A 19,883-nucleotide genomic window follows, 5' to 3' on the forward strand; every position below is an offset into this window, starting at 1 on the left:
TTCTCTTTAATGCCATTTTGTTCCTTTTAACGTGAGCTTTGGTTTTGTCTGAATATCCTCTTCAGGCCCTCAGGAAGACAGCAGTTCACTCCTGTAGGAAAATACAAGGCGGATGGAATCTTAGAAACTGTAAGGCTCTGTGTAACTCACAGTAACATTCTCCATATTTCCTATTTCTAGCTTTTCTTATTTTAGTACAATGAATCTGATTTCCATTGCTCTCTTAGTGTTTTAAGGTCTTTTATGTCAAAGTAGTTATTTGTGATCCAAAACCCAATAGGAAATAACAAAATCCTGTAGTCTGGTCTGGCTCTGCGTCGTCCCACTGTCTGTGGGCAGTTGGTCTCTCTGAAGTCCTTTTTGTTCCATCTACCTGTCAAACTTAGAAACTCTGCCTGCTTTTATTGATATGCAGTAAAAGTGAACATGGATCATTTCAAGTTGACCAGCGTGGCCATGAGCATCAAAAGATAGTATTTTCTTCTTGTCTTACACAGAATTCTTTGCCTTTTGTTTTTTTCCACCAGAAGCTCCAAATGACAAAATACTTTCCAGTTACGCCTTTATTTCCATGTGAAGCTCTCAAATGGCTTTGCAAACACTGGTGCCACAAGCCAGGCTTTAGTGGTTTAAGGAAATATTACTGGCCTCCTAAATGGAGGAATGGATGTATCAGCAAGTTTTCAGAACCAGACAGTTTGGGAACAACTGGAAGTGAAAACCCGTATAAATAGGGTGAATGGAGCAGAAAGCCTTGGCTATAACAGGCTCTTCCAAGAGACAAGATAGATGATTTAATCAATACGTTAACACAGTTCTGAGCTGCTGGCTATTTCAGAGTGCAGCTGTCACCATTACGCTGCCTCTAAGTCCCTGCTTATCAAAGGTCATGTGGACATAGCCACGGTGAAAATGTGATGGAAAGGAATATAATCCAGACTGCTTGAGCTTTCCTCACGCAGTGGCCGCCAGACCATCATTTCTGTCAAACCCCGAAGATGGAAAAATAGACAGTGTTGAAGTAAGGGCCTGGATCTGTGAACTCTCCTGAACTTCACGTTAAATAGGGGTATTCCTGGGAGTATTCTCAGACTATGGTAAGAAGGGCTCTGACACATGCCTGCTATAGATGGCTCCCCACATAGGTGCAAACTCCTGAGCTACTTGCCCATTCTCTCTCTTGTAAAGCTGCAGTATTCCTACGTTTATTCTAGGAATTGTTTTTCATTGTATAAACAATGCTTAAAATTGAATCAAACTGTCTGGTCAATGAACTTGAAAACAACAAGAAGCAGTATTTAAAAATTCAGAATATACAAAGTGCTCAGATGCAATATTATACCAAGTATCAACAGAAAGAGGTAGATTTCATTAGATCCTTATTCCATTTTGTTAGTTCAAATCTTTCCAGTCAGATTTAGTTTTGCCTACTTTAGTTCAACTTTCAGGTTATAAAAATGAGCTGTTATTGTTTCAGTTACTTTTTTTTCTTCTTACATTTCTTCCCAGCTAGTACTACATAGTGCCACAAGATATGAAGATCTGATTGTGTTTCTTCAGCAGAATATTCACCAGGTACTGTGTATAGAGAAGATACTAAACCTGCTATCTTTCAGCTACCAGTTTTTCTGTGTTTATCAGACTCATATGATGTCTTCTGAACATGGTTTCAGACGTTATACGGGCATGTCTTGTGTCTGACAAACAGAGCAACAAAGTCTGTTTTAGCATAAACAAGACCTGTTCTTTCTGCTTTCAATTTGATTTGCATTTCTTTAGGATTGGGCAAAAAATGTACACAACAAACAAAATAAAAACGGTCCTTTTCTTTTTCAGTTTGAAACTGGTCCGTGTGGATGCATCCTTCTGACTGTGTCTGTCATCTTATCAAGATCTATCAATCTGTGAGTGGCTTTGTATCCCTGCTTCATAAACTGCAAAGCAAACAAGCTGTGCAAAGTGAGGAGATGGCCACGATGTTCTTAACTCTGGTCTTTTTAATCTATCTTGATGTGTACTCTGGTTTACTGTTAAAGTGGCAGTGATCAGTCCGGCATACCTGATATAAATGACTCCATCTAAACGTTAGGCATCAGGTCTGAGGCAGTTGCCTACGCTCCCTGTCTTGAGAGTTGAAAGCAAAACTCCTTTAGAGGGTTATTTATTCACATACTTTAGGTATCATTCTTAGATAGGGATGAATAACTTACTTGTGATGCCTCAGTCTCTCCGTCAATGAAAGACTATTATAAAATGGATCAGGCAGCTAATTTTTAGATGGTAAGATATGACAAATCTGGTCTCAGTTTATTATTATAATATATATGCTGAACTCTAACTAAGGGATAGTCTTTATAGCCTTTTTTAAAAGTCATCGAGGTTTGCCCAAGCACAGTTGCAGTTAATTGTGCTTTTATAGATATTAAATGCTTTTCTGTGGTACTGTGACTATCAGAGTGGGGCAGAATATAAAAGTTTTCTTTTTTTGTCAAATTCCACTTTCATAAAAATCTCCTAGAGTTATCTGCAAATGAAAAGAACTGTTCCCTGACAACTTGCAATAACAACTGGCATGACAAGAGCAGCTGCACTTGAAAGCAGCAATGGTTTGATTTATGTAAGCTTTTATTTTTTACATCTCTGCATTGCCTTGAAAATAAATAGCAACTTAGTCCAAATTTGTGATATGTATTTGGTTGCTCACCTACTGAGAGACCTACAAGTGTTTACAGATTGATTTTTGGTTTTGTTGTCATTTCTTCCTTTCTTTTGCTGGCGGCAACACTACAGGCCATTGGCTTAACTCCACTTTTGCACTGTAACACAAATGATGCAATGATTTTATAGCATATGTTGTTTATTCTCATTTTTCTGAGCTAATTACAGCAGAGAGGTCAGATTAGTAAAGGTATTTGAGCAAGTAACGATACATCAGGCATTTGGTAGGATCACCAAAATCAGCAATGTTACTAATTGTTATTGATTGCATTGCTTTACTTGCTATATAATGGTAAACATTTTTTAATAATATAAGCAAGAAGCTTATTTTTCCCATCACCTCTCATTTCTTAGCAGATGGATGATGGCAAGGCCAATCAATCATCTCTGATTATATTTGGGGGAGTTAAGTGTCTAAAGTGAACATGAAAATTCCTTCTGCTGTCTATTTGCATTTTTAGGTATCTAAATATTTTTACAATTCTGGTCCACAACATCAGAATTGTTTATAAAATGTAGCTCTGTTTCAAGGAAGATTCATGACTTTCTCACAGAACTTCATTTTAAAGTACTGTTACTCTTCTAGCTTGGTACTGTGCAATACATTACATTGGTACCTATCTTTTATTTATAGGAAACAAGAATTTTTCTCTGCCTCTAGATACAGTGGAATGTGTTTTCAGACCTTTACATACTTTTTTTTAGAAGTGCAAACTAAATTTCGTTTATGTGATTTTCAGTAATAGATTTAACGACTATGTCATAGTACTTCTCTTAGGATATTAAAAATATCAAGACAAATAACTTGCTGCTCATATCATCAAGAAATATGTACCATTTAGTGAGTGTTACAAGCATGGTAAGTAATTATTTACATAACTGGCATAGTTCTGGATGAATAGTTGAAGACAAATAAGTTGGTTTAGGTAATGGAATTTTCATCCAGTAATAGAGCTCACTGGGATTTTGTTTTGTCTCAGTTTCTTAACAGAAAATCAGTGGTTTTTTGTTTGTGGATTTTTTTTAAATGAAAACGCCAGAGGAGTTTCAATTTCCCTGATTTTTGTATGCGTGTTCTATTGAAAAAGCTAGACAGATTATTTAATTTCAGTTGAGAAATCGGCATATTTTAGTATCTCAAATCATACTGAACTGTTTCTTTTTGTGTCCGTTCTTCACCATATGCCTACAATGCTGACTTTCTGGGGTCCTTTGGTCAATATCTCTATAACTAATTCATGTTTCTTGTAAGTAAGTTGAAGACTGAGGATCCAAAAACTTGGGTCCTGTCATGGAAATTCTCAAGCTTCAATTTTAAAGCAAATGACAGTCCTTTCCCCTCCCCCCACCCAGTATAAGTAATTTTCAGTACTGGGAGTTGAGCAGCCCAGAAGTATGAAGGAGTTCAAATAAATTTAGACAAATGACTGGAAAGTACGTGCTTCAGAACCTTTAAACCCACCTGTCCAGCTGTAATCTCCATGTGCCCCATTTTTGTGTTCTGCCTTGATGTGTGCTACTGCTGCTTCTGGCTGGATGTTGGGATAGGCTGACTTTCGGTCCTACTCCATAACTTTCACATTGTTACTGATTTTTCTTGTAAACGGAAAATCCAGATTTCAGCTAGGTCTGTTGGGCAGTTGTTCTAAATCACTGACGATCCAAGTATTTTTATTTAATGGGAACACATGCCAGGAAATGCAGGGTTTTGCACTTCTTTGTCGATTTTGGTAATGAGTTTATCATACTCCATGCGCTAATGATCATCACTGTTAGAACTGATAACAAATGGCCAAAGAGGAGTGAGAATTCCTGAGGAAGTCGCTGAGAACGTGTTGTTGCTTCTGGTACAGGAAGGAATGCTAGTCACTAACAATTGTAATCTCTTTTTTTTTTTTACAACCAGTGTAAAATTAAAAAATAGTGGGCGTATTGTACTAGCTCAGGGGACTAATCTTCCTGAATGTGCAAAATGTGTACTAAAAATCTTCATGTTGGTAAGAGCCACAAGATATTTTCCATGTACCTGGGAGAGACTGAGTTTAAAGGTGAGCTGTGAGCCCCCATGTGGGGCTTACCATCGCATCCGAGAATGGCACATTGCATGTAGGAAAGTTATGGATACTCAGGAGTGGTTTACATTGAGCCAGTCATGGCAGCTTCACTAAACCCAGCTCCTTAGTGGAGTTACAGCATATACTGGAACTGCAGCACAAGCTTTTCCTGATAGATGCTGTCATGTCTCCTCTAACTCTTGGCACCTTCCTCACTGTGCTTACTCGTGTAAAACCATTGCTGTGTTGGGAAGTGGCTGATTCTGATCCATTCATTGTAAAGCCTTCTTTAAATTCTTACCCGCCAGTCACACTGTCTGTTTTCGTTGCTGTATTTTTCTTAATCACTGCAATAACTTTATTGCATGAAATCATCATTACTAGAAGCTATTATAGCAAAGAACATAGTGATGAGGCTTTGAGCAACCTGGTCTAGTGGGAGGTGTCCCTGCCCATGGCAGGGGGGATGGAACTAGATGATCTTTAAGGTTCCTTCCAACTCTAACGATTCTATGATTCTATGAATGAGAAAATTCCTTAAGTCAAATTTCTTTGTGGAAAAGCAGTGTATTGTTGTTTTCAAGATACCTGGAGAAAATAGCGAGCCTCATCTGAAACACAGACTCGTTGTGTTACTCACAAATTTGCTGACCAATAGAATCAAAACACCAGTGTTTGCAACCTCTTTTGTCGACTTTGGCATACTTTATCACGTACTGATAGCAGATCACAAATGTAATTCTGCAGTCAGCATTGGTCATTTGAGTATCTTTTCAGTTTTTTCTCTGAAGTGTTTGTGTGAAAACAATGGCTTTATCTGTGGGAAAAAAAAAAAAGGAGAGTGATGTTTGCAAGTCAAGAGGAGGATGTGTACTTCATTAAGGCTGGCCACTTATAAACCTTTTCCTTGTTGTGGTCCCACAACACTAATAACTATCCTTCTGTAGTCTTTACTGCTCCAGAAATGTGCACAGCCCTTTTTCAAAATTATTTGTGCAGTTTCCATTTCTGAGTTCGGGAGTTTGGGTTGGTTGGGGTTTTGGAGTTTTCTTTTTTTTTTTTTCCTTTTTTTTTTTTTTTTTTCAGCAGCCAATGCCTTTTTATTAAATGGAATAAATCACATTTTGATTCCTTATCAGTCTAGGACTTATCACACCAGTCTGCCCTTAGTTATTAGTAATTCATTAGTTCTCTGCAACCTTCTATCAATTAACAATTTTTACTAAGGGGACTCAAATGATTAAAACTATGTTGTTCTGTGCCCTCAAGCACTTACTCTTCATTCCCGTGGTACTGTTTTACTGAACTGTGGAAATTAAATTTCCTTCGTCTTTCATTCTAATCCATTCTTGAAATGAACACACACATCAAATCATGCTAATAGCTTTCCAGTATTCCTATTCCATCTCAAAAAATATCCTTCCTGTAATAAGTGAAGTTGAGGTGCACCTGGCGTGTTATAGAGGAGAGAAGTTTTGACTTGTTTGATCTTAATCTAAGAGGAAAGCCTGATCAGACAGCCTGAAGGACCAGTGGCTACAATCCCTCTCTGGCTGTGCAGAGCATCTAGCTCCACCATTCCCAGAACTAGTATACCTTTCTGATTGAATAACTTGCTCATTTGAGGAATCTGATTTTTAAGTGCTCTGAGGATGTGGGTGAACTGTGGATGCTTTGTTATCATTATTATGCCCCATAATATGCTCAAATATATCCGTTTGTCAACTTGTTTTACTTCTGTAATTATTTGTCTGGTTGCAAGCCATATTCCAATAATCTTCCTGCTTTGATCCATTGGCAAACTATTTTTATCAATTTAAAAAAAAACAGTTCTGTCTTTACTCATCTCCACAGGAAAGCATTTAAATGTGAGACGCACTGTTATATATGTACATTATATATTTATAGTACAGTAATACCTATGGGCTGTAGTAAAGATCAGAAGCCCTCCTTGCCAAAGAGTCAGAAGGAATAATGCCACATCCAGAATCACCTCAGCATGTGCTGCCTACTACTCCCCGGTAGCTCTGACCATTGACTTAGAAGGCAAACAGATGTGTTCCTCCTTGTTTCACACAGGAGATGTTATCTCAGATTTGCTACAGGGTAAGAGCATATATATATGCATTTTGTACAGGTCACACTTTGCCTGGCCTCAAGAGCAATTGTTTCCCCGTATCCACACAAGAGGAATATGTGACAAATGGGAAGCAGAAACCTGTGGGAATTGATTAATCAAAGAGCTTCCAGACACGTATAATCTGTTGGGCGTGCGCTGTACCATGTGAGCACGGTGTCTCACTGTGGCCAGAATGAGGTGTAAATTGACTACTGAACTTTGGCGTCTCTAGCCATGACATTGCCTGCCTTTGCGACATGATTTGCTGGTCCATTTTCATCTGGATTATTTCATATTGCTGCAAAGACAGATTAAAAACTCTTAATTAACCATAAATTTCATTATGAAGAATAATCTTAAATAATCTGAAATAACCATATTAAAATTATAAAATATTAGTGCAATTGAAACATATTGAAAGCCAAGCTCTGGGAAGACTGTCTTTACTTAATAAGACATCCTTTTTTCATATCCTCTCTGTATCCTTTTCTGTATACTTTACTGTGAAATAACCCTGATTCTGACGTGTTACTTGACTTTCAAACTCTTTCAGTCACTTAGGACGTTTGAAAAGAAAGTGGCAAATGAATTGCGGGTAGAACAATGGCTCCTCCACCCCCAATCCACTTTCCTTAACTGACACCTTTTCCTGTCTCAGAGCCAATCTCTAATTTAGAGTTCCCCTAAAATGCACCTACTCTCCCCATGCTGTTTGGCTAGTGAAGAAAGGCTTTCTGTGAAATTACCATTTTGGCTTGTCCAATGGTAAGAGCAATTACAACTTCACGTAAAAGATCCGCTCACATGGGGCGTACACAGTTCTTGATGGAAAGATGTTTTTCTATGAGCTGGTTTTCTGGGAAAACTTTTTCAGAGGTAGTTCCCCCCCGACTTGAGAACGCCTGGGAGAGCAACAGCAAGGGGAAATTACGTGTGTGAGTGCTTTTCATTCAATGTTTACAGTTATGTAATATAAATACATGTCATCATGTATTTTACAGCTTAGTCTTTTGGTGTTTGAAAAAGATAGGGAAGCAGCTATTTTTAAGGGGAAACAGCTGTCAATTACGTTACAGTGCTAAAAAACAAGCAGCTTGACCTAACTGAAAAATCCATATTTGAGAATCTCAGACCTCTCCAAGACCCATTTGTGGTTTTACAACATGGAGGAAGCGTGAGATTAGATTTACCAAGAACAGTGGGAGGAGAGCAAATAGGAGAGTTTGTCTGGGATCCGGTCCTTGGCAGGGAAGAGTTGAGCCCTTGTTTGTTTGGGTAAGTGAACTTCTGTGCCTCCTGCTTGATTTGCATGCAATTCATAATCTTCAGGATCTTCCTTGTCTTTGAGGCTCTGTTACGTGAATTAGACAGAGGCCCCTCTGGCTGGAGTGTTCACTGGGCAAGAATCGCTTCTTACATTAATAGATATATTAATAAACGTAGAACCTTAATGGAGTACAGATTGCAGCTTCAGCTGCTAAAAGGCAGTAAAGGGAGTTTGCTTGAAAGAAGTTAATGGTTTTTCCTTCAAAGAAAGACAAGAAAGGGATAATTAGTGAGACAGCCTTAGCAACATTCAAAGAAGGATGTGAGACCAAGATTTGAAGCTATGAGATTTATGTTCTTTTAAAAGTGGATATGCAGTGGAATATATTGATGTATGAAATGTCACACTATAACACTTGAGAAAGAGGGGACCCTGGGACAAAAGAATAAAGCTAGAGATGATGGTAGAATGGGATTTTGAAGACAAAATACAGGAAAGGAGGGTAGGGTCTGACACTGTACATATATGTAGGCATCTACCAAATAAGATCTGAAGCTAAGGAAGCTATATAGCCTGCTGGATAAGGAGTGTGACCCAGGTGGAAACAAGACCACAAAGAAAAAGAAGAGGAAGAGCTGAATTAGATTTGAAGACATTTGCAGTGCTAAAGAACAAGGAACAAAAGTTAGTGGTAAAGGAAACTGAAAAAATGAAACCAAACTCGGCAAAAAAAGGGAAGAATCAAGAAGATAAAGAGGTTGTTCTACTGATTCTGTTTGACATCTTTCTAGGTAATAGACTGGTATATTGGGAAATAGTGCCAAAAAAAAAATGGAGAAAAAACTGTGATTTGCACAAATAGTGGAGGCATGTGACTGGTGTCTCCCTATTAAGAAAATTCAGGAAGCCTGTCATCAGCATGGGTCCACAGAACGGAGAACTGGATTATATATTGGGTGATAGCAAATTTGGTGTGGATATGCAACAGAAAGACTTCTTATGGCACCAGGGGAAAAAGATCCAGATTATTCCCCCAATACATCCAGTTCCTTCTAGAACAGACCAGGATAAATCATAAAGCTGAGGAGCATGCCTGAGGAGAAGGAAGCTTATTAGCTCACCCTCTGGAGAACTTTCTGATCTCCAAAGGAGTCCAAAGGAGTGAAAAAAGTGTGGTGAGCAACGAATAGCTCTAGTTCTCATGGTCTGAGGCTTGGTGTTGGAAAACACAGAAATAACGAGATTCAGATGAGGTCAAACCCAGACCCTGAGTTACAGAAATTAAGCAACAGGGGATTTTCTTTTCATGTCAATATAAAGATATCAGGAAAAGATGTGAAGTTTCTGTGTAGAGTGGATGTGGCTGCTCTTAGGAATAATGTAAAGAATGTTCCAAAGCTAAATTGATATTCTGCCTTACATTTCAGTAAGGAGAGCAACGTGGTGCAAAGTCGGGATGGATAATTGGAATGCATGCATAGAAATTTAATTCATTTTGCGGGAGGTAGAACTGAACCTGGAAAAGTGATGGCTACACAACAGAAAGGAAAAAGTAAACCAGGTATCTTTTTGCCTGGATCTCATTCCTAAACTTCCATAGAAGACTTTCTGAGCTCTCTTGCTGTGTCACATTTTATGAATGGAGAGGCAATAAGAGGTTTTTGTATTTGATATCATGCCAAATGAGAAGTCATTTGCTGATGTGAAAATAAGAGAACTTTTAAGAATTGTAAAGGTGATAAAGGAAAGGAACTCAGAAAGAAGTTATCGCCATGGGGAAGGTTACTAATAGAGTTTCTCAATGACCAGTCTGAGATTAAATTTAGTTCGGAAGAAAGGGAGTGGTCTGCTAATGAAATGTACGGATGACTCAAAAGTTGAAAGGCACTGTCAATACAGAGAAAAATCGTGTTGTACAAAAAGAGTTGGCTCAGTTTCATGATGAGGGTAATAAAAAAAGAATTTCTTTTAACTACAGAAACTACAAGGTCATGGAAACAGAGACTACTCACTACTGTACTGTGGGGGTTCATAAATTGTAAATGTCAGGATGGGGAGTACTGGAGTACACAGTACTGGAAAGTGTACTGGAGCACACAGTGACTTTGAGCCAGCATTATCAAATAGGATTGGATCTACTCTTAGGGTGCATCAGTATAAATGGTTTCAGGAGGTGAAGAAATATGAATAGATTGTGCAAGGCACTGATGTGGCCTTATTGAAATACCGTATCAAATTGGGTTCACCCATTACATCTGGGAGAAGCATAGGGAAAGGGAAGACCAGGGGAATGAGAAATCTGACTTATGAAAAAACAGCAAGTTTTAACTTTTCTAGCCTAAAAAACAAATTATGACAGGGAAGGTAACTATTTTCTAAAAGATGGGAGGGTAACAGTTGTAAGCAAGGAGGACTGAGAAGAGTTGTTTAAAGAACAATATTAGTACAAAATGAAAGTGTATCAGTAAACTTAGCCTGTGACTCAATAAACCTAGTCAAAGTGTGACTAAATTTCAGGTTCCTAAGCTACCACAGGAAGAAGTATGGAAATCCAAGAAAGCAACAAAGAAACGTGTTTTTCTGTGAAAGAGAGTAACTGGGATGGCTGGGGTTTACCTGCCAGATGCAGAGAACATCACCTTCCTTTCTCCCCCCTCACCGTGACTCTGCTTTGTCCCCCCCCCCATATGGCTGTAGCCCACACCAGAGTATTGTTCTGACAAGGGTCCGAGATATGTGGATTTAATTGCCCCTCAGTTGTCAGATCAACTGACTGCGTGTAGGATCAAAGGAAAGGTCCATCTGGCCTATTGGCCTTTGATAGTGGAAAGATGTGGCTGCTGAAGGAAACAGCGTAAGAAATGGGGTGTATATAGAGCAATTATTCTACTGGTATCTTCTCCATGTTTCCGATAGTCAGTAATTCAGAGACTTCCTAAGCTGGCAGTTGTATCCGGGCTGTTGAGTTTATTAGCCCTTGATGAACCTGTCCTCCATGAATTTTTCTAAAACCTTTTTGAACCCTTTAATTCTTTTGGCCTTCACAACATCCTGTGGCAATGAGTTCCCCAATGTAGTTATGTGCTTTGTGAAAGAGTTTTTCCTTTTGTTCGCTTGAACCGGTTGGCCAGTAAGTTTACAGAGTGTTGCCTAGTTCATGTTATGAAAATAGTAAGTACATGTCCCTTAATCATCTCATTGAAGAGTTTTTGAACTTCTGGTGCAGTCCATCAGTTGTGTCCTTTTGTAGTGAAATGGTCCTCATCTATGTAGTCTCTTCTGGTTGGAAAACTTCTCCATATCTTGACAGTCATTTCGTCTGACCATCTGAACTTCCTCTGATTCTGTTATACCCAAATGCTGAAATTCTGGTACTGTTGAGTTAAATTTATAACAAAGTGACTATATGAAACCCAGTGTTCATGCATTGCTTTTAATTGGCTTGTCCAACTGAGGAGTCTCTTTTCAAGACTCACTACAAGGTATCATTTCTGTAGCAATCTTATTTCTCAGTTTGTAATCTGAAAAAAAAATATACTCAGTCTGTCTGCAGTGCCAGCATATTTGTGAGTATGATTTACCTGTCCAGTCCCTCGTATATAGCAGTTAGATGGTTATACCCCAATGGCTCCCTTTACTTTGTGTTCCTCAAATGGAGAAAAGGCAAAACTCTACTCCTGTAGAGTTTCTTCCTCTACTGTTGTCATGGTTTCCCCTGGGATGGAGTTGACTTCCTTTCTAGCAGCTGGTGTACTGCTGTGTTTTGGGTTTGGGATAGAAATAATGTTGCTAGTGCACTCATGGTTTTGGTTGTTTCTAAGCTCTCAAGGCCTTTTCTGCTCCTCACACCGCCCCCACCAGTGAGTAGGCTGGGAGGGCACAAAAAGTTGGGAGGGGACACAGCCGGTACAGCTGACCCCAACTGACCAAAGGGATATTCCATACCATATGATGTCATGCTCATTATGTAAAGCTGGGGAAGGAGAAGGAAGTGGGGGATGTTCAGAGTGATGGTGTTTGTCTTCCTGAGTAACCGTTACGGGTGATGGAGCCCTGCTTTCCTGGAGGTGGATGAACACCTGCCTGCTGGTGGGAAGCAGTGAATGAATTCCTTGTTTTGCTTTGCTTGCATGTATGGCTTTTTCTCTTCCTATTAAACTCTCTTTATCTCAACCCACAAGTTTTTCCTCACTTTTACTCTTCTGATTCTCTCCGCCATGCCAGCTGGGGGGAGTGAGCGAGCGGCTGCATGGTCCTGGTTGCCAGCTGGTGTTAAATGACAACAGCTCTGCAAATTATCTAAGCAAGGTCACATAAATTACCCACAGGACAAACCGGTTTATCTCCATGTATGAAAATGTAAAGAAGCCCAAAGTGATTAGCTGATGTTTATGTGGCCATCTTCAGATATAGAAAAATTAGTGATATGAAGGGCATCTCTAAGTGATTGATTGGCTTTGTTGCCTTCCCAATCTTGTTTTTTCCCTTTCCTTCAGGAAATTAAAGCATTTCATAAATGAACTATTTTGATTTTAGTGGCATACAGTATATTTATTAAAAAGACTCCAAAGTTGTGAAAGAATAAGTGCGATTCTACTACTAAATAGAGCAGTAACAAGAGCATTGTCATATTTTTGCCAAATTTCAGCTAGAGTACCGTCATACTGTGTGCTATTCAGCTGTTTGCTAAACGTAAGGTCGACATGGTTAAGCAGATTCTGGTTTAGTATCTTTGCTTGAAGTGTTGTACTGAGGAAAACATCCTGCATTTAGTAAGAAACATAATGTATTTTGAAAAAATGAAATAGTGGGTTGAATGTGCCAATAGTTTAATTACTTTTCAGATCAGATCTATCCCTCTGAAATATAAATATCTCCTATATATGTTAGGACCCCGTAGCAGCAGAGCTGTTGAATTAAGTCTGCATGATTACTTGCGTACATGTACCTTTTAAGAACTTGGTGAAATTAGCAGGTATGTGAAAAGTGATAAAGAAAGAATGAAGCCACTTCCTTACTTTCACTGGTTTGAATCCCAAACAACAATCTTTTTCTTTTTTCTTTTTTTTTTTTTTTTTTCAGAAGGGCTCTTCCTTTCTCTTTTGAACATTCATTTGAAACCTTTGCAGTGTGCCACTATAAAAAAAAATAATATTATGGAACATTTACACAATAAGCCAGTCACCCATCCTGTCATTTTCCACATCCCCATTGTAATTATTTGAAATCCTTATGCCTGAAGACAAGTTTTTCTCCCTCCCAACCCAAATTCTATTTTCGGAGTAGACTTGTAATTGTGTGTTTGTTAATGTAGCTGTCTGTTGCCATGAACAAAGTGAGGTCACCAATTTTCTATTACAGCTTTGCCACAGAGTTAAGGATTGTAAAGCAGATAGCACTTACTTGAATGCACCATTTTTTGGTTTGTATTGTTTTATTTTGTTCTGCTATCAATCCAAATGATATCTAGGGTAAATAACTGACTTGAACTAACTCATGTTTTGATAGTCTGGAGTTATTCCTAGTGTTAGAGTTTGTATGTGGCTTTTGTATTTAATATTTAATGCTCAGATCTTCTCCATTTAAGACTTGGCAAGAATTTTCCTGGAAGTAAATTGAGAATTAATGTATATGAAGCATTTTTTAAAAGTCTTATTTATCGAACTCAGTGTTATTTGCTAAGAAAAAGTTCACCTGATTACAGATTATGTTATATTGTAGCATCCAGTGCTCAAAATATTTATATTCTGCATTTGAATTTATGTCCTGTTTAGTAGATTCCATAGAGATTGCTGTAATTTATTTTATCAATACACCATCAGTGCTAAGGTTTGTACTACAATTACAGTTTCTTCTAACTCTGATATTTTTCTCCATCTGTCTTAAACTCTTAGAATATTTTCTTTTATAATTTTTACATCCCAGAATGGATGAATGAATTGAAAACATAAGGCAGATTCATAATAAGAACTGTCATGGCCATGTTGAAGTCAGCAAGTTATGTCATTATGGCTGTGACAATTCAGAGCAGTGAAAGGTTTGGCTCAGAACATCCATACATCTTCAGCTGGGGACCTCCAGGCTTCCGTTGTGAAGTCTACTGCAATTGCTGTCCCCTCTCCCCACCAAAAGCTGGGGCAGGGACACCTCACCCCACCCGTCCCTCCAGGGGAAGCCCTCAAGCCCGGACTTCATCCCCACCGAGGTCAAAGCCAGCCAGCAAGAAGCTCTTATGGTGTCTCCTTTGGGACCAACGCATCCCTCCGTCCCAGCTGGACCCTGGGGAAAAGCAAAGGCAGCAGGAGGTTTGGGAGAAGAGAGATGCTGCTCGCTGTCCTGCTCTGCAGATGAGACCCCAGCCCATAGGAACCCTGCCCAGCCCCCCAGGAGCTGCCTATCGTACCCTAGGGACCGTTTCCCCATCAGCTCACCCTTCTCTTGCCCCCCCCTGCATGGATATCCTGCCCAGGGGACACGGCTCTTCCCATCCACCCACTCCTGGGTGGCCATAAAGACCTGCAGGGTCAAGGACATGTCTCTGCTCATTGCAGAGGGGTTGGACTAGATGACCTTTAAAGGTCCCTTCCAACCCAACACATTCTATGGTTCTATGGTTCTATAGTACTTTGCATCCTTAATAAACACATTATTTATAACTTGAAACTAGCGGTTTCAACAAGGATGGAGATTAACACAGAATCACCAACAGGAACATGGAGAGAAAATGAGATTTATAATACGTCACGATGTTTTTTGGAAAGGCTATTTCAGGCGTTCCTGCCCTAAAACCAGCAGCATTAGAAAACATGAAAAATGTGTATAATTCACATGAGATGTATTTTGTTGATTTCTGTCATGATGAGATTTCTCCCATTTCTATAAAGTAGGTATTTGCTCTGAAGCCACCTTGCACATCTTTTGATTTTGCTGTTCGTTTTATGTGATAATAATGTGAGAAAACAATGTTTGGTTGTATGCTGAATGAAAAGACAGTTAAGCCCCAGAATATAGGTGCCTCACCCTGACCACCCTGTTATGGAAAAAATAATTAAATAGAAATATTTTTTAAAAGAACAGTACAAAATTAACAAACTATGTAAAGATGTGGTTTTCCATGCCATTTAGGTTCTGTGAACACATTCACATTTTGTCAAGATATCAGAAAAGCTGGACTAAGCAATTCCAGCACTGCTGAATGGAGAATTCAGCAATTCAAGGGTCCCAGGGCAAAAACTGAAACACAGTAAAAGTTGAAATTATGACTTTACACAAATTTGTAAGAACGTTAATCTGAGTGTGTTTGCTGCTGTCCCGCTCTCGTCTCACCAGGCTGCTTCTGCCGTAGCAGAAGCTGCAGCTTCACTCGCTCCATAGAGAATCCAAACTCTCTCCTCCCTGCTTGGAGTGCAGACGTAAGCCACGTTACTTCACACACAGTACAACTGAAAATAAAAATCAAGCTGGGACATCTTGCAGAGTGATCTGAAATTTAGCAGATCTCATTGTCATCTTTTTGATTATGTATCAACTCAGGAAATGATTCCTGCTGAAGATTGCGCTTCAGCGTATTTGAACACGTGCTTAATTTTAAGCATTTGTCCAGGAGATTTTAAAAATCAGTATCTTGCTCTCTGGTTGAATATTTATTTTTCACAGACTTCACAGTATTGTCAGGTGAGGCAAACACCAGCATTCTGTGCCAGCAGTCAGCATACTCCTAGCTCACTCTCCAGGTAGAATTATGTCCTACCATGACACTGGAAAATACTGATAATACAGCATGAGGAAGAAATCATAGAATCATAGAATTGTTAGGGTTGGAAGGAACCTTAAAGATCATCTAGTTCCAACCCCCTGCCATGGGCAGGGACACCTCCCACTAGACCAGGTTGCTCAAAGCCCCGTCCAGCCTGGCCTTGAACACCTCCAGAGACGGGGCTTCCACCATACCATGATGCTTCCATACCATACCATGGGGCTTCCACAACACTTACCATGAACACTGTTCTCTTTGGCAGTAACTTTTTACTGACCTCTGATTCTGTCAAAGCAGTGTGCAGAGCGTTGCGTTGTAAATTAAGAAGGAGGGATTCAGTAGAGTCAAGCATTTAACTCATCGTTTGATGATGACTGGGATACTTAAAAGTCTCCTGGCTTAAAAATTCATGGGGTTTTCTTTTTTAAAGGGATTTAAAAATTATAAATGGAAAAGTCCATGCAGGGTCAAAGCAGCATTAGTAGTAATGATTTATTCATTACATCTGTTTTGACATCTGATAGCCAAGACACCAGAATGAATAAATGCTTCAGATTTGCATGTCATCAATGAATGTCTTCACAGCCCGTCAGAAAAGAAAACACATTGTTACCGTTGTCTGATATTTTTACAATGCATGAAGTGTACTTGCACTTAAAAGCTGACGCTTTTTGTTATAAGGTGATAAATTCACCTGCACAGAAGCTGGTAAGTCTTTGGCAGGTATCAATAATAATCTTAAACCCATTTAGAATAGGTGTAAATCTCGTAGCTATACGCCTGATGTTTGTTTCCTCATTAGCAGAGATGATTTGAAAGGCAGATGTTCTTCTTCTTGAAAATCTGAGATACACCTCTAAACTCCCATATTGTTTGTACCTACAGATGAAATTAGAACTTCCTCCTATTGTCTTTGTCGTACGTCCCATCGTCCCTAACTGACGCATATTGTATAGTCTACTCCTTTCAAAGAAGGCTATGGCGTTTTCAAGATGAAACTGTTTCTAAAACTAAAAAATGGCCAAAATCCAAAGATTATTATCGCCTCATCCATTCCTTGCAATGTTGCATGAGAGAATTTTCCATATCACAGGCACACTTTCCACGATCTTTTCTTTGATTTCACACTAGCAAGAGACGTTATTGTGGCACTTTGTTATGATTGAGACTAACTTGTAAATTTTCTTTAAAATGCATTTTAAAAAAGGGAATTGTGATTCAATGGCTATGACTTAAGTATCATAAGGGCTGGAAATCTTAGAAATTTTATATTACATTCTGAGCTTTGGAATGAATGCAAGGAATATCCCAGCTTTTTACTTAAGAAATCGATTTTTTAACAGCATGTATAGCAATGTTCAAGGGAAATGTCTAGCTAGCTCTACTCTAACCACATCAATTCAACTCTTAATTTATCACAAACAAAATCTTTTCCTTTTTTAAATAATTGTCCTAATTGCCAGAAATCATGAATAATTGGGTGCATAGAAGATTTTACAGGTCAAATGAGAGTGAGAAGGCCAGATGTATGTAGAGTAAGTGTTAATTGATGATCATTCAGACATTATCTCTACCTTTGTAACAATACCAAAATATGGATGTAGCCAAAATAATTGAGAACAACATATTTTATACTAAAGGGAAATAGCTTTTTTATGAACCATCAAATGAATCTGTGGAGTTTATTGCCATAGATGTCCCAGCATATAGTACGCTGTTTTTTCTCAAAACTAGATTAGACATTTATTTATGTATAAAATGTTTGCAATTACGTTATATCCGCAGGACAAAAATGGTCACAGTTGCAACCTTTATTTTTTAGGTCATCAACCAATCACTAATTCAATAATTCCAGGAGTTGTGAGAGAGGGAACTTGGTTTGGGGAGATATTACTCCATAATTATCAATAATGCAATTTCATGGACTTTTATCTTTGATGTCATAAAATAGAAGAAGAGACCACACATCAGTATTGTAAATACTGATATAATACAGTGCACCGAGAGTCTTTTAGTTTTTTTCCTTTTCTTCTTCTTTTCGTGGACAATACAGTGTATAGACATAATCTTCAGCTTGTGTGTATTCCAAGTATTGATGATAGGAACAACAAATACGTGCATTTGTGAGAACATCTTATCTGAATACTGGAATAGGTTGCCTGGCTAGGTTGTGGAGTCTACCTCCTTAGAGATATTAAAAAAATATCTAGACATGGTCCTGGACAACTGGCTCTAGGTGGCTGAGCTTGAGTTGGGGGGGGCGAGGGGGGGATTGGACAAGGTGACCTCCAGAGTTCCTTCCAGCCTCAACCATGCTGTGATTTTGTAATTCTGTAAGAAAAGTGGTCCAGTAGTTCTAATTTCTAAAGTCCTAACTAGTAGTGACAATGGCTTCTTTTCTCCTCTACAGCTATTTTCTTTAGTCTAACAAACTTTTGCTTGCCACGGGTTTAGTTGATATATACACCTTTTTTTGCCATGCAATAAATCACCTTGAAAGGATTCCAAAATGTAGAGTTGTATTTATGATTGAGAAACAGTTTGGTTTAGGGTTTTTTTTTTTCCCGCCAAGATTTAGAGATGTTAAGTCTAATGAAAAGAAGCAGTTGTATTTAAATTTGATTACACTCTCCACTCCTAATTTAATTGTATTCTCTACTCCTTTTCAGGGTGCGCAATGATTTTGATGTGCTTACAAACCGATTGATTGGCAGCCATGGCTACTGTACTCAGGTGAGTTGTGTGTGCGATCTGGGGGAGGTCATATGCCTCTGCATGCAGAGCTGTGGACTGACCTCTGGGAAGAGATGGTATTTCTTATTTTCAGTTCCTTATGTTTTTCCTTTTTCCCCATAATGTCAACCACCTTCATCCTTTTTGGTTTTTTATTGTGTTTTGGCATATTGTTTTCTTTGCTTTCAGAGCCTCTGCTTTTTGGCCTGGTTTTCTGGTCTGTGTGTGTCTGTACCTGTGTGTGCATGTGCTCTTACTCCTCTCATCTGCCTCTTTTGAACTCCTTCGTTGATTTTAGTGCTGAGATACTGCTGAGACTGCACGCTGAGTTTTCTCCATGACCTTTCAGAAAGGTGACTGAGATTGCATGTCCAATCATACAGCTCCTCTGTAAATCGTCACTGTTCGGCTAATTGACCTGATGCTGACTGAAGCTGGTGCTTCAAACTGGAGACACTGACTTATTATATACGTGTCTAAAAGGCAAGTGGTGCTTGAAAATTTCACCTCTCCTATGAAGACAGGCTGAGAGAGTTGGGGTTGTTCAGCCTGGGGAAGAAAAGGCTCCAGGGAGACCTTATAGTGGCTTTCCAGTACCTAAAGGGGGCCTACAGGAAGGATTGAGAGGGACTCTTTATCAGGGAGTGTAATGATAGGACACGGGGTAACGGCCTCAAACTGAAAGAGGGCAGATTTAGATTGGCTATCAGGAAGAAATTCTTTATCGTGAGGGCGGTGAGACACTGGCACAGGTTGCCCAGGGAAGCTGTGGATGCCCCATCTCTGGAGGTGTTCAAGGCCAGGCTGGATGGGGCTTTGAGGAACCTGGTCTAGTGGGAGATGTCCCTGCCCATGGCAGGGGGGTTGGAACTGGATGGTCTTTAAGGTCCCATCTAACCCGAACCATTCTATGATTCTCTGAAAAAAAGCAGTCTGAATTGCTGTCTGGCACTCAGGACAACAACTGTATGTAGTCTAAACTCCAGCTCATGTCCTGTACCAAATGTCTCCTGCTGGCTGGCTTGAGGCCTGTGGAGGCATCCACTCAGTTAGAAATTCTTTGCCTTGGACACGTAGGTAGAATGTAGATCCCAAGCTTCTGGGACACACATTCAGCCAGAACTGGGACATAATCAGTTGTGTGGTCTGGTTGTGATCCACAGCCATTAAATGTACTGCTATTTTGGCTGCAAAAGGCAAGCCTCATATTCTTCTCTTCTATTGTTGATGGAAGTT

The 19,883-nt window shown here is 39.2% G+C and overlaps 1 protein-coding gene across 3 annotated transcripts in view; it reads left to right on the forward strand.

Annotated features, from left to right (window-relative positions):
• The window catches only part of MINDY4 (MINDY lysine 48 deubiquitinase 4), an 81,737-nt gene that overhangs the window by 35,912 nt on the left and 25,942 nt on the right, over positions 1–19,883 (forward strand). For 2 of the 3 annotated variants that reach the window (XM_054192667.1, XM_054192669.1), the window contains exons 11-14: positions 66–129; positions 1,510–1,575; positions 1,837–1,904; positions 18,584–18,647. In XM_054192667.1, coding sequence (XP_054048642.1) covers positions 66–129; positions 1,510–1,575; positions 1,837–1,904; positions 18,584–18,647 — 262 coding nt within the window. Of the gene's footprint in view, positions 1–65; positions 130–1,509; positions 1,576–1,836; positions 1,905–18,583; positions 18,648–18,996; positions 19,090–19,883 lie in introns of those variants that run through there. The other variant, XM_054192670.1, reaches the window with a different exon arrangement.

The sequence above is a fragment of the Rissa tridactyla genome, chromosome 2, assembly GCF_028500815.1.
Source record: "Rissa tridactyla isolate bRisTri1 chromosome 2, bRisTri1.patW.cur.20221130, whole genome shotgun sequence".
In the NCBI taxonomy this organism is placed as follows: domain Eukaryota; kingdom Metazoa; phylum Chordata; class Aves; order Charadriiformes; family Laridae; genus Rissa; species Rissa tridactyla.